Genomic DNA, 14894 nt, shown 5'->3' with positions numbered 1-14894 from the left:
ACTGAATTTTTTGTTTTGTTTCCAGTTACGGAAGAATATTCTTTCATCATATGCCTATGTATTTCTTTTCTTACCCTATCATGATTATGCAGGGTATGCAGATCAAAGCTTTGTTTATCAGCTGGTTTATAGGAAAGATGAAAACTGTAATATTCCCGTGATCCCCAACGGGCATTCAATAAAGCAAAAGATGAGTTCCCCTCAAAAAAACAAAAACAAAAGAGAGAGAGAGAAAAGAAAAAAGTATGATTTTTCAAGGGCACCTATTAAAAGGACAACAATACTAATAAAAAAATTGTATTTACTTAGAAGCATTCAGAATGTCAACAAAACAGCTGCAACTCTTTTTTTTTTTCCTTTTTGCAATTACAGAGTGGTATTCAGTTAACAGAACAACAATTTTTTTTATGATGCATCGGAGACAACTGAAGATGAGAAATGACCTACATCCCCGTATATAACTAATTTGTGCTGTGCACCAACAAGAACCTGCTTTAAAACTCCCATGCCAATTTACAACCCCCACACTGTACCAGGCAAGGTTAGTGGCCACTGAAATACCACTAAGGACAGGGCTATCTAAAGACACATTCGGTAGTGTGTTAACTATACAAAAAAAGAGACACTGTACAGTTTAAAAACAAATCTTACACAGCCTTACATTTCAATTTTTTTTTCTTTAAAAGGAGTGAGTTTGTGTACAGGGGGGTTAAATGCTTTATAGACAAGAAAGAAATTGCTCTAAAAGAGACTTATTCATCATCATCATCATCTTCATCCTCCTCCTCTTCCTCCTCTTCATCATCTTCATCCTCTTCGTCTTCGTCCTCATCTTCCTCCTCCTCCTTCTTCTTCTTGCTCTTCTCAGCCTTGGCGACTACTTTTTTGCCTGCATCAACCTTCCCTTTGGCCCGGTATGCAGCAATATCCTTGGAGGAGAAAAGCAGGAAGAATCTCTCAAAGACTTAACCAGCCCAGAGCTGTGAGCAACCTCCAAACAGTGCCCACGAAACCAGAACCTCCCGGGTACCTGCCCCTTTTCTCCCCATCCACCAGAGTAGGACCAGGAGCTGTAGCTTCAGTCACAAGGTGAACTGAGGCCTGGTGCCAAAGAAAGGGGAACCCTCTAACGCAGAGATGATAACTGGCACACTGGAACACGCTGCTTACGGCCCCTGCGGAGTCTCCGCTGCCGGGCTTCTGGGAACAGGCTGGAAAAGCTGCTGCCTCAGATGGTAAAGGCACAGCTGAGCCCACTATCCCAGAAGGAAATGAAGCAGGGAGACCTCTTAAGGTCCCTTTCCAGCCCTATGTGCTACAATGCCTGAAGAAACGCACAGGAAAATCCCAGGTTAAGGCACAAAACCGTAATTAGCCACCTAAAACGCATTAGAATGACACGGCCCAGTATTTGCAATGTTATGCCTCAGCGAAGAGCAATTATACAGAATTCTGCCTAACTGAAGTTTACAAAATAAAAGGTTTAAGAACTCGATTAAAGGGTAGACAGTGCCACCTTCTGCATGCAATAAATTTATTGTAGTGGTTTGTAACGCACAAAATTCAGTTCCTTTTATAGGATGGGATGTCAAAACCGTACCTGGAAGACCAAGCCAGAAAAACGGTTAGACGTCCCAACTTTGGGCCAGAACAATGAAAACAATTACATAACTGCCTTGATCTCCAGGGCTTAAACATACTAGCAACAGAGAAACGTCAACACCTTTACACAGATGATCCGAATCTTCAAATGCTCCCTCCACACAGTAAACATTATACTGCTAATCTTACAGTTCCCTCAGACCCCCTTAAAGCTTAGCGTAAAGTTTTCAGAAGATAGTGATGCCCACTGACTCAAACACCAAGCAGTGAGATATTGAGTTTACTGCACCTTAACACACCATTTGTAAGCGTAAGAAATAAAGACAATACTAGTGAAGATTAGGATACCTGGGAATAAAGATTAATAATTCTACCATTTAAGAAGTCTCTTATGACCTGCCTTGGCCATGCGTACAAACAATTACCGTACCGGAGAGTTTACGTTGCACAGGAAGGACAACAGGGCAAAGCTTCTAGAGCTGCAGCTCCTCTTCAGCACATAACTAGGACTTGAAGAGGCCACCTTGCTCACTACAGCGCTACAATTTTGAAGTGGTCTTGTTTGCCAGCAGGAGAAATACCCAGAGGACGGTCATGGCACACAAACGGATATATGTGGAATACACTAGCTATAGGTGGCTGCTGACCCATTGTAAAGCATCACCGGGGGACGCTAACACACATCCCCATCTCCCTTGATTTCCTCGTATTGGGATGGGAACCTGCCTCTGGAAATAAAAATACATGTAGCACTACCGTGCGTGCACAACACGTTTCTACAGCTCCAGTAACGACGGTGGGATTTAGCTTTAATAATTCAGGAAGTTGTATGACATGCTGCTTCATATGGATTATTAACCATGTTAATAACTAGAAAGGAGATGGACACAAACTAGGCACAGGAAAAACACATGTCTAAAACTAGCATCTAATTAGCGCTCTGACAGCCCAAGAATAAACTAAAAATGGCATCTATGTGTATCAATTATCCTGATGTTCAGGGATGTTCATCAATACTGAACACCTCCTAACACAGGGACAACTGTTTTACTCTTTACTTGCGTTACTTAATACCACCAACTGAACTCAGATACTGCTGTGACCTGCTGTTTTAATAACACCACAGACACCATGGCATCGATTAAACCATCACTGATGGCCCTGAACTACAGATTAATACAAAGAGTTCAACACAAAGGATGGCAATTCAGTGTTATAGTAATAAACCGTATGCTCCCTTACATGATATTTTCCAACAAGTATCGTGATATTTGTCATTAGCGTAATATAATTTGCAACACCAGGTATCAGAGTGCACAAGAAGGGAAAAGAAACATACAAGTTGAGGCTTGACCACCCCAAATCATCTCTATAAACGTTGATATTACCTTTTCATACTTCTCCTTCAGTTTAGCAGCCTTTTTTTCATAAGGCTGTTTATCATCTGCAGCCGTGTTGTTCCACATCTCCCCCAGTTTCTTTGCGACGTCCCCAATGGACAGACCAGGATGTTCTCCTTTGATTTTTGGACGAAACTCAGAGCAAAACAAGAAAAAAGCCGAACTACAGAGGGAAGGGGGGGGGAGAGAGAAGGCTATTTTAATTTTAGAATTCACTATAACAGAAAGTTTTGTGACCTTTGTCACCATTTCTTAAGAGCGTTTTGGAAAAGCACCTAAAAGTGACACAAAGGTTAATTACAATGGAAGGTATAAGAACTGAATAAACTGCTTTGAAAACTTAAGACGCCCTTCTCTCTTAAGTAATGCCGCACATCTGGTCCCATTTTTGGCAGGACCCCAGAAGGGCAAATTTTATATACCATATGCACAGAAAATCTTAAGAAAGGAGAATGAATGAATAACTCCAGGGGAACGAATGCTATGTCAGAACCGTTAAAGGCGAAGAAGCTGCATATTTGTCATGAAAATTAAGATTCCCAGACGACAGCATCAGTGCAAATAAGAACATTCACTTGTACAGGAACCTACCTATTCCTTTCAGCATCAGCTCCATTTAAAACACACAGAAAAATATATCGCTACAAAGTACTAGCACCTAGTACCAGGTGAACCTGAAGTGAGGACTCTCTATGTAGTGGCTGAAGTTTTAATTTTCCAAGCTCTTTTTTGTAAAAAAAAAAGAAAAGAACATCCCTCTAACCTGTTCTGTGCAAAAGCACCTTAACTTTAAATGGACTGCCGATCAGAAATTCTGCTCAAGCCAACAGGTGGGGAGAGCAAAGCCCGAAATATTTTACTGCCATTTTACACTAGAATTACACTCTTAACAGAAATTGGAAACATGAGTCAGAAACACACGTCGCCAATTTTTGCATCCGCTTTTAAAGGCTGACGTTATTCCAACTTAGATAAAGAGGGCCAACCTGAAACCACAAACCTGTAATTCGTAACTAAAATTTCAGCCTATCTTTACGCCACTAGTCAGGAAAATCATGTAATCTTGTATTTCTGAAGTTCCTAAACCTGGATAAAATAATCATTTTATAGACAGACGCCGGCGTGATGGTCCCGAGCAAGATAAACTAACTGGAAATCTACTTACGGAGGCCTCTTCGGTGCATTTGGATCCTTGAACTTCTTTTTTGTTTCGCCCTTAGGTGGTACATAGTTTTTCATTTCTTTTTCGTAACGAAGCTTGTCAGCCTTTGCCATATCTTCAAACTTCCCTTTCTCCTTAGAAGACATAGTCTGGAAAGCAATTAGAATCATAGATTATCTCAAGGTGGAAGGGAACTGAAAGTGTCAAAACAGTACTTTTAAGAGTCAAAAGCCCCTTCCAAATTTTCAGTTGGGGGAGCTAAAGGTAAGGCAAGAGCAATGGATAGTTACCACTGAACTTACAACTGCACTTCATACTGATCTAAAACCTGAACTTTTCAAGAAATAATTTACAGTCTTGAATAGTATTTTGCACAAAGCAATCATTTAAGGTTCTGTGGGTTTTTTAAGCGGTTATTCCCACCTTCCATCGTTCTGAGCATTTTTTTGAGAACTCTGAAAAGTTCACTGAAGCATCTGGATGTTTCTTCTTGTGCTCCTCCCGGCAGGTTTGCACAAAGAAGGCGTATGAAGACATTTTACCTCTCGGCTTCTTAGGATCGCCTTTGCCCATTTTTGATGATTTTCTGTAACAGAGCAAAAAAGACACCTTTAAAACTTCTATTTTTTACAAACAATGCGGGAAGTAAGCCATGATGAAGGATCATGCCAAAGACGACCCGTTGGAGCAATATCCCAAAAATCATATACAGCAAGAAGTTTCACTTCTGGAAAATTTACTGAAGATTTCTGACATCACTGTCTGAGGTGACCTGGACACAAGCAACCCAAAATTTTTCAAAGGACCTTCAAAACATGCAGTTCTGGTCTTCTAAGAACAAAAATGACCCTTCCAAGAAATGTGAAAGCAAGTACTAGCATGAGTGGAGTGGAGACAACACCCCTTGACTACTGCTGGTGTATCAATCCTATGCTTGGAAGGAATAAATTATATTGAAAGAAGAAGGGGAAAAAGTACCCGAGTATCCCGTCTTAGCTGGCTTTATGGGTTCCTAATTCTTTTTGTTCCAAAAGCTTGTATTTCCATCCCCCTCCCCTGTAGGCCTTGGATGCTCATTTGCAAAAGACAAATGTATTTTTTTTTCATTATTATTTTTGTATGCTATATATTATCACTCTCCTTTAAGTGTACTGCAAAAACCTACTCTCTCTTTGCATGTAATACCTAGAAATACAGGAATGGAACACTGCACTCGGTCGAACGTGTTATAACCAAGCCACGGACGCGGAAAGTATGACATTTACATATGACTAGCAGAGCTGTGCTTAGCACTAGGACTATCTAACTCTTTCAGGGACTGAGAGGGAATGAAAAATACCTTCCTGGAACTTTCACACCCAAGTCAGACATTCAGAGTATTTCTTCATAGCTCCCTGACAAACTCTGTGCTCGAGCAGTAATTAAAAAAGTGACAAAAAAAAAAAAAGCACACGCACCGCCTGCCTGTATTGCCACAGAAGCAGTATTTCCTATCGGTTTGGCGGATAGACAGAAACAGATTTCTGCTCTGTGACTAAACACGTCCGGTTTGAAGTTTCTATCAAGTAAACAAGAGGGCTGAAGAACCAGGAGCCGCTCCTGCCTGCCATGGAGACGTTTCCAGAGCCAGCCAGCACCCGGGGCTCAGCTAGTGGCCAGGGCACTTCCCGCTGGCTGTGGGGGGAAGGCGGTGAGGGCCGGGGGGGGGGACGGGGCAGGGGTGGTCCAGAGGCGTGGAGTGACTGTGGGAAGGATTAGGCACCGCGACCCAAGCGCTGCGACCGTGAGCTGGCGTTTAAAAGCCTCCTTCCCGCCATTTTGGACGTTTCCCCTGCAAGGGGGGGCAGAGGAAAACTTCAGAAGTCCCCTGAGAGACCTGCTGGGGGTGGGAGGAGAAGAAAAAACAGAGGCCCGTTATTAGGGAAAAGCGGCGAAGTTCTATTTTGCGTTCACGCGAGGGCTCGCAGCCAGCGGGCGGCAAGCACATGCCCTGCAGCCGGCCACCGGGGCTGCGCCTTCCCGCGGGCGGCGACCCCCGCCGCCGGCCGCCGCTCGCAGCCCCGGGACAAAGCGACCTCCCGGCCGCCGCCCCCGTCCCGTCCCCCCCCCGCCGCGGCGGGTCGCGCCGTCCCCAGGCCTCCCCCGCTCCCCCGCCGCCATGAGGCCTGGCCGGCGAAGCGAGGCGCGGCCTGCGCCGCCGCAGCGGTGGCGGCGGGAGCGGCCGCCATGGCGCAGGCTCCTGGCGGAGGAGGTCACCCGCCGCCGAGGCTCCTTCCATTTTGTGCGCTGAGGAGAGCGAGCCGCCCCCCCCGCTTCCCCCCCCGCCCCGCCACCACACCCCCCCGCTCCTCGCGGCCCGCCGGTGCGGGGCGGGGAGGCCGGGCCGCGGGACCCCCGCCGAGGGGCCGCGGCGGAGCCGGGCGGCGACCCCCGGCCCGCGGGGGCGCGGCGGGGCGGCGCGGAATGGCCGCTGCTGGCGTCGCCCGCGCCCGCCGCCGCGCAGAGAACATGGCTCCTTCCTCCCTTCCCTTCCCTTTGTGTGAGCGCGCCCGCTACCCTGGCGCACACGCTCAGCCATTGCAGCCGGGGGAGGGCGGGCGGGCGGGAGGGAGACGGGGGAGGTGGGTGGGTGTGGGGGGAGCGGAGGAAGGGGAGGGGGGGGGGGCCGGCGCGCTTCCAGCGCCCGCCCGAGCCCCGGCGGAGCGGGCAGAGCCCCGGCAGGGACCCCCGCTCGCTCCCGCGCCCCGCCGAGTTGCACGGCCCCGCTGCGGGGCCCCGCGCTCGGGCGAGCGGCGGCGGCTGGAAAAAAAAAGTTCCCCCGAACTGCGCCCCCGCCCGCCCGAGCGCCTCTCTGCTCCGCCGCCGCTCGCCTTGTTTTCTCGCTCGCGGCTCCCGTCAGCCATGTTACAGCCGGGCGGCCGCGGGGCCAGCGGCTCTCCGGCCCCGCGCCCCGCTGCCCCCGCGGCCCCGGCGGCAGCGCGGCCCGCCCGGAGCCCCCCCCGCGCCGCCGCCTCGCCTCGCCGCGCCTGTGCCCGCCGCCTGCCCCGCCGCCGCAGCGATGGCTACGGCGAGGCGACCGTAAGCGGCTTACGGCGGGGCCACGGCGCGGCCCGCGCCCCCCGCGGGGGGCGACCCCCGGCCGCTCGTCCCCCGCCCGGGCGGCTTCCTCACCTCCCTCCTTCCCGCCGCCCCGCTCCCGAAGTCGCCCGCCGCCCCGCGCCCCCCGGCGCCCCCGCCCCACCCCGACCGGGGGGCTCGCCGCCCGGGGAAAGGTCTACTCGTGCGCAGCCCAGCTCGCCTTTGTGTGCCGGCCGGCCCCGGAGCCGGCGGCTGCCCCGCGCTCCGCGGCCAGGCGGCAGCGGCGGCGGCACGGCGGGCAGCGCCGGCTCGCCAGCCCGGCTCCGAGCGGGCGGGCGGGCGAGCGCGCCCGGCCGGCCCGGCGGCCCCCGGCGCGTACTCACCCGTGTGTCAGAGTCGGCACGCCGCCCTCGCCCGGCCCCGAGCCCCAGAGACGCTACCCCGGCCGCCCGCCCGGCCCCAGCGCTGCCTGGGTCCCTGTGTAGCCCGGTGCACCGCAATGGCTGTGAGAGCGGGATCGATACGCAGCCTCCTCACACTCTCAGCGCTGGTAACATTACTCTCAACACAGCCCCGTCCCCATTGGCTGCCGCCAAGCCAGCCGCCTCGCCGATTGGCCGAGGCCCTTCCATTGTCCTGACCAGAGAGCTTCGGTGATTGGGCACGGCGCGGGACACGTCACTGAGGATTGAAAGGGCGCGCAAATATAAAAGTGTGTGGAGGGAGCCGGGTGGCGGCGGGAGGCAGAGTTCCGAGGCGGTGGATCGGCGCTGCTCGCTATGGAGCGCGGGCCGCCGCCGCCCTGCCCGCCGCTCCCCCGGCCCCGGGGCCCCCCGCGTCCGGACCCCGCAGCCCCGGGACGGGGAGCACAGCACGGGGCGCCGGCGCCGCGGGCGCTCCCGCGATGCCGCCACCCCCCCCCCCCTCCCCTCCCCACCGCGGCAACTCCCCGGCGGGCCGCTCCGCGCCGCCCCATTTCACAGACGCGGAAACTGAGGCGCGGAGCTTGGGGCGCGGAGAGGCAAGCCCGCGTTTTTCGGGTCCTCTCGCCCGGCTTCAGCCGTCGCACGGGCGCTGCCTTCGGCGGCGTGTGCGGCTCTGCCTGAGGTGGGAGTTTGGGGGTGTTGGGTTTTGTTTTTTTTTTTTTCTCCCAGAAATGGGTAAATTACCTGTAAGAACAAGAATCGGGAGGTCTCGGTTCTGTTCGTAACCCCCTGGGTGACAAGGAGCAGGCCAGGTGGCCAGGCAGCCCCCTGGTTCTCAGCGCTTCTGGAAGGATGCCCCAAATGCCAGCCCAGTGCAGAGGCAGATGGAGTTGCTGGAAAGTTGGCAATCTGGGACACATCTCACCTGCCTTTTGTTGCCTCTCCTCTCCCTGCTTTTTTTTTATAGTTAATTGCACTGTAGGAATAATCTGTGGAGGACTATCAAACCGAAGAAATATCCCTTTACATCTGCTTCGCCATTTACATCTACTTTACTGGTGCAAACAACACTGAGAGGAGCGCTGTTGTGATAAATCCAAAACCACTGACCTTCCCCAAAAGGTGTTATTGATGCACTCACTGAAGTAACAGAAACTTGAATGGTAAGTGCTATATGCAGGTGTACATATTAAAAATTCTTCTTACCTTGTAACTTGTTACTACTGGCAATACAAGTGGCAGGTAACATTAAGAGACGGTCCATACAATCCTTAGTGTTTTGTAGGCTGCCTAAATGTGAAGTGGACAAATCCTCATCTGCCAGACCACAAACCCTTTGAAACTTCACAGACAGCAGACTTTAAGAGAACGTGATAATTAAGTAGATTGTCAAAATCAACTATATAGACATGAACATTTGGGGCTGATAATGAAATTTAAGTATTATCATCTGACAAAATAAACTAATTAATAAAGTCTCTGTCTTCGCTAATAGCATTCAGTAGCAGGAATTAACTACAGTAAAAAGTGAATCCTAGGAAGTCATGTTTAAGGCAAAACCAGCCCCTACATTCAAAAATAATAATACCACCTGCCTTTTAGTTTAGCACAACTCTGCTTGCTTAGCTCTTAGTAAGAGAGAAACTTAGACAATGCTAGTCTATTAACTTTAGGCCTATGCAAATTATAAGCTATACAAATAACTAGAATTTCAAAAAAGCCCAAACCCACATCTTAAAGTCATAATTTTACCAATTTCCAGTGCAGCCAGGCTAAAGTTCAAGAAACTAGCTCCCTCTTTCTTTAGATACAAATGTGACTAAAAAGAAACCAATAAAATAATACTAGTACTAGCTCACTGCAGACACTTCTATGCTGGCATAGCTCAATTCTCTGCTTACTGGCATCCATGTTAGCTGGATTGAATAATTTTAATTTTATCAGTAGAAGAGTCGTGATAAGCTCGTGTGAAGCTTCACCCAAGTGGTTGCTTTGCATGGTTTGTCTCTAGGAATTAAGCCACAGAAGAGGCTGCATGAGATTGGCTTTGCCACAGACTTATTGTCTGAAGATCCTCAGACAAATCTTTGCGCTCGTTCTTCCTTCTTTAAGCAGGGTAGTATTTCTAAAATGTTTATAAGACACTGTTACAGCCAAACTAAGTCTCAAATGAGCATACCCCCTAGCAGAGGCCATGGGTGCTGATCTGCTAGAAAGAGTTATCACAGTGGACAGAGCGCAGTGACACTCTTCACACTGTCCCGGTCCTGAGTGGTACACATCGATGACTGGTCTCAGAGCCACAGTGACATTTGTCTCGTGTTGGATAATGTGAAACAAAAATTGCATTTTTTTTTTCCTCACTGGCCTACTTCTTTCAATATGCTTTTGCACAAAGTACCATTAAGTCCCAGGGAAGTAACATATAGGTTCTATATATGATTTCAGAGGCTCCTGTTTAGGAAGCTGGCAGTATTCATCTGATCCCCTTAATTAATCCAGAGTCTGGTAATTTCTGTTCCAGATCCAATGTCCAAGCCAGTTGCTGCTGCTCCGTTATAATTGTTGCCTCCTAACATTTAGCCTCCTCGAGCTGGTGGTTCTTTCAAGATATTGCTGGTGAGAAGGCAATCAAATTCCAAATCTTCTATTGCAATTATCAGTTGTTTGGCAAGACAGAGTGCTTTATGGAAGTCAGAGGTCTTTCTAAGTAATTACCCTAGTTCTAAAATGGCCTCATTTGTGAGGAACTGCCGATGGACACAGGAAGACAGCTGTTCTGCTACCTGAAATCATGTGAAAATACATAAGCAGTAGGAACACTAATGTTTCTGTCTCAAGAAAAGCGTTTTTTTTTGGCCAGTCTGTGTTTTAACATTTAAACTTTTACACAGAATATGGAGCGGAGGAAAATTGTAAAAAGCCCAGCCATTTATGTGGCCTAGCGTGCAGGAGCCAATTGCTTTGCACATACTGAACTTCTTCAAAGTTTCTTCTGTGAAAACCAGACCTGAAAGGAAGGAAAAGGAAGACATTTCCAGCTGTTGTCTAGAGCCAACTATGTAGTAAAAGGTGAGCAAGGAGGAGGTTCTGATTAAATGACATACTCCTATAAAGGTTTTCCTTCATCTCTGCTAGTTATATGCTAAGGCCTTTTCATATTCAAGTGGGTTTCTTCTGCGGCCCTTGAAATAAAAAGAATTTATGCATCAGTTGTGGACAGCAGCATTTTTTACAGAAGCAGTATATGTTTCTTCTCTCGTTCATGCTGTGCCGCATCCCTTCAGATACTTTACAAACATGTTGTGTTCTGCAAACCTTACTGAAGTCTAAATCTGTTCTAAATTATATTCCATGTCAGGTGCAGTCACTGAGATCACTTGGTCACTGAGAACACAGGCCACCTTCAACTTCACGCACAGAGGCTTTGCCCACAGAATATTCAGATCATAACAGCCCTATTTTACTGCTCTGGAAAAAAAAAGTGTGTAGCTGCACAGGAAGTTTCAAAACCCCTATTTAGTAATTTTGGTGTTTTGCATACTAGAGCATACTTTGGGAAAAGTCGCACGGATTGGATGTCCTATTGCAATGAAAGATGAAGACTATGATTTCTATTAGATGTATGTTTTCAAATACTTCAATTTTTACAATAGCCTTTGTAGTTACTTACTTGAAATCTAGTAGAAAGGTTTGTAAGGAGTCTTCTGGTTCAAATTCTTTTCCATTCAAGGCAAGCTGTCGGTTCTTAACCTTATTTTAAAACATCCATTTTCTTTAGAGATAACAGGGAAAGGCCTCTCCAAAGACAGAACTGTTCTTCTAAACAATGTATTGCTGAGTAAGAACAGAAAAGTTCCAACTGAATGATGAAAACAGTTTTATTTAAAATTATCCTCTTGCTTCAGATCATCCCCCATGCAGCTCATAACTGAAGACTTCTAGCAAAGACAAACAAGGATGGAGAATCCCAAAGAGCACAGACTACAGAGACCACCTGCTTGACAGTGAAGCCTGACCAAGAGAGAGATGCAGAGTGGGGATCTCCTTCCTCCCCAGCTCCCAAGATAACATTGTGAAACACCTTGGTAAGGTTCCTCCAGCAGAATTTTTGAGGAAGTCACAGTACGTAAAGAACCAGACCTTAGAAAGTCTCTGACTGCTTCAGCACTGTGGTTGCTGGCAGAGGTGAGAAATGGAACTTGCACCAATTCCATGAGACGCAGGAGACACAGGATGTGGGGCAGCACACCTCCCCTGGGACAAGAAGGTTGCTGCTCCATGCTGCCACCTTTTCTTCCACATTTTGCTTTCTCTGAAGGACACTGCTTACTCCCCAGTGGTTTTGGCTGGAAGGCAGATGATTTCATAGCTTGCTTTGACAATGAAGAGATTAATTGTCTTCACTGGACCTCCGGATTTTGTCACTCTGTCCTCTCTTCCAAGGAATAAGATCATTGTTTCTTTGGGTCAAAATTAAGAGAATATTACAGTGAAAATGGCACATCAAAAGCTAGCTTGCCAGTCAAATGCAAAGCTACTATTAGGCTATTTTTAACAAGATATGAAAGCCTTTCTCAACAAAAATGTTACATTTTCAGCTCAAAACAAGAGCAAAACATCTGCAGTACATGTGCCTCCTGGGCACATGTACTTATGATGGAGCTGCTGGCGATTTAGTTTCTCACTGTTGCTTTAGAACAATTCCAGCTGTACAGCAGGTAGGTTGTTCACAGCACATTTGGAAAAAGCACTGGCCGTATCTGCCCTTTTCCTGAGGCTGCATTGCCAGCCTGTACACAGCCCAGATTAACACAATTCTCAGTTGCTTATTAGATGTAGACTTATAACCAATTTTTTCCTCCGGTGTCTTATTTTAAATCTTCAGGACATACTTCATATATTTCCTTAAAATCATTTCTGGAAGAGAAAGACTCCATTCAAAGAAATGAGACCTAGCATGGCTGCACATAGTAACAATGCATGGAATGTTCTTTGCTTTACCTTTCCAGCTGGATTTGCTCAGATTGCATCAAGTAATCTGCATATATTGTTGGCTCTCTTCTATTCGTGAGCGCTATCTAGAGAACAGGGTTTCAGGAGGCCATTTGTCCTTGCAGCGTGGATGAGTGGCCGACTACTCTAGGTGTGTGTGTAAGTGGTAACTGAGGAGAAGCAGCAGCCAGACAAGGTAACCTCAGCTGACTAAGTGGTCTGGCAGAGGCAGGCAGGGAGCAGGGATGGCACCAGTGCCACTGCAGTAATTTCCTTGTGAGGCTTCATGTGTGAACCAGCTGATATTTGTTGACATGTGAGCCCTGCAGACAATTCCATCGTTTCTAGAGTTGATACGTTCTTAAATCAGGGTCAGTACTTACACAGTGCTTTTATCCATAGAATGGATTACATTTAAATTTGTATACTTTCTGAGAAATTAAGAGATATACAGTAAAGTATCCAAGAAAACATATTTCCATAGCAAAGGTGCATACCCACAGTGTTCAGCTCATGAAGTGGGCAAAACTGATGAAGATACATCAGCATGGTCTTTTCTTCTGATGATCAGTATTCCATGAACATTTTTTCACAGTGAAAATGTGTATAGAAAGTAACCATTTCATGGTAACGGTAATGGAAATTACTTACTCTTAAGACGTATGGTTCCTTTCGCATGTTATTCCTGATGTATAAGTACATAACTTCTTTAAGTGTCTCTGTGAAGCCCTCAATGCAGAGTTTCAGGCAGATGGGAACCCTGTTCAGCTTCAACAGCAAAAAGGAGTTCAAGAAATGTGCTTCCACAACTGCACTATTTCTGAAATCACTGACCTGTTGAGATGTTCGCTTTGCTGAGCGCACAACATGCCGTGCAACATCCACTTATCTCTTCAACTTTCTGGAAACACTGCATCAAATATTCAAGTCCTCTCCAAAATCTCCAGACCATGTATGTGGTTGTACACTCAAGTCCACCATGAAGATAAGAGTTATCAGCTGCTTCTAATAAACCCAGAATGCTGCTGTCCACCTTCACAGACACTCTCCTCTAATGGTATTAGTAGTCAGCCTCCATCACTCCAGTCTAGAGGCAGGTAAGCTTCTGACGCTGACACCGCTATTAGACTTTTCCACCTGAACAGGCAGAATCCAACACAGCCTAAGGTGATGAAAAATATCTGAGATGCTCTTCCTTCCTATTTTATCCAGCCCAGAAGATTCAACAAGATATACTCCCTCGCACCCGGGACTCCTTTATATAGCCCTCTGTCCTACATGTTAAACTGGAAAGATTCCTTGAGCCAGGTATAGCACTGGGACAGGGCTACTATTCCCTTATCTATATGTTTTCAAAGATACACAAACAGCACTCTGACCCGAACTCTGATCCTTTATACAGAACTCTATCCGTATATGCAACACAGGCTAAACCATCTGCTTCTGAATATGTAGGAGACACCTTAACTCCAAACAGTCCCTGATATTAGAAATCCTAGCACAGTATTATCTCCACAAGACAGGAAAACAATGTGAATTTATGGGATGCTGATATCCAAAGAAATAGAGGATGCAGCACATGTCATTATCTGGTAACTACGCAGGATCTACCATGATGTCTACACTGCATACAAGCAGTTACAGGAACTACTGGAGGAAATAACTATTAGCTTACAGCTTCAAAAAGGAACTTGCATAGTTTGACAGGACAGTCTTGCCCTTTTGCTGAATACAGCCAAATGTTTACAGTTGTCACTGAGTAGTGTCTGTCTCATCCCTGACAATGCAATGGTAGATAACTGAGTGTTCCTTGTTTGTTCAGGGAATTGTCCACATATCCAGCAACTTCATTAGCTTGTTAACTTCCCGATGAGATACGGTGCTCAAGGAAGATTACAAGTACTACACATTATCAGAGTAAATCACTTAAGAAGGGCAAAGAACATATCCTGGAAGAGCAGAAGAAGCCTCAAAAAACTGTTTTCCTTTCTCCACCCCTTTCTTTTCCGTCCCCTTTCTCTCCTTTTCCCCATACTCGTGTTGAAAGCTAAGCTGGAAAACACACTGTGGCAGCAGTACATACTCCAATAGGATTATTTAATGGGAAAGTAATTTTCTAGCCACCACCCCTCTCCTCCCACCCCAGAATGGTTATCCAGTATATATTATACTCCAGTGGGTGCTGCATTGGTCCAACACCTACCATTACATGCAGTCATCCCAATTTATTAC

The 14894-nt window shown here is 47.3% G+C and overlaps 1 protein-coding gene and 1 long non-coding RNA gene across 2 annotated transcripts; one reads left to right on the top strand and one right to left on the bottom strand.

Moving 5' to 3' along the window:
* Positions 1-281: 281 nt before the first annotated feature.
* Positions 282-7770, bottom strand: HMGB1 (high mobility group box 1). Its single transcript, XM_064441060.1, has 5 exons — positions 7626-7770; positions 4588-4750; positions 4168-4313; positions 2991-3165; positions 282-929 (listed from the first exon to the last, which is right to left on the bottom strand). Exons 2-5 carry the CDS (start codon positions 4735-4737, stop codon positions 753-755), a joined length of 648 nt encoding a protein of 215 aa, XP_064297130.1. The 5' UTR covers positions 4738-4750; positions 7626-7770; the 3' UTR covers positions 282-752.
* Positions 7771-7802: 32 nt separating this feature from the next.
* On the top strand, positions 7803-13380 carry LOC135311536 (uncharacterized). Its single transcript, XR_010371178.1, has 3 exons — positions 7803-8830; positions 10192-10739; positions 11576-13380. It is a non-coding gene; the product is annotated as an uncharacterized LOC135311536 (long non-coding RNA).
* Positions 13381-14894: the final 1514 nt, after the last annotated feature.

The sequence above is a fragment of the Phalacrocorax carbo genome, chromosome 1 (genome assembly GCF_963921805.1).
Source record: "Phalacrocorax carbo chromosome 1, bPhaCar2.1, whole genome shotgun sequence".
Classification (NCBI taxonomy): domain Eukaryota; kingdom Metazoa; phylum Chordata; class Aves; order Suliformes; family Phalacrocoracidae; genus Phalacrocorax; species Phalacrocorax carbo.
The sequence above is the reverse complement of the archived record's forward strand: the minus strand, read 5'-3'. Positions and strand labels throughout refer to the sequence as shown.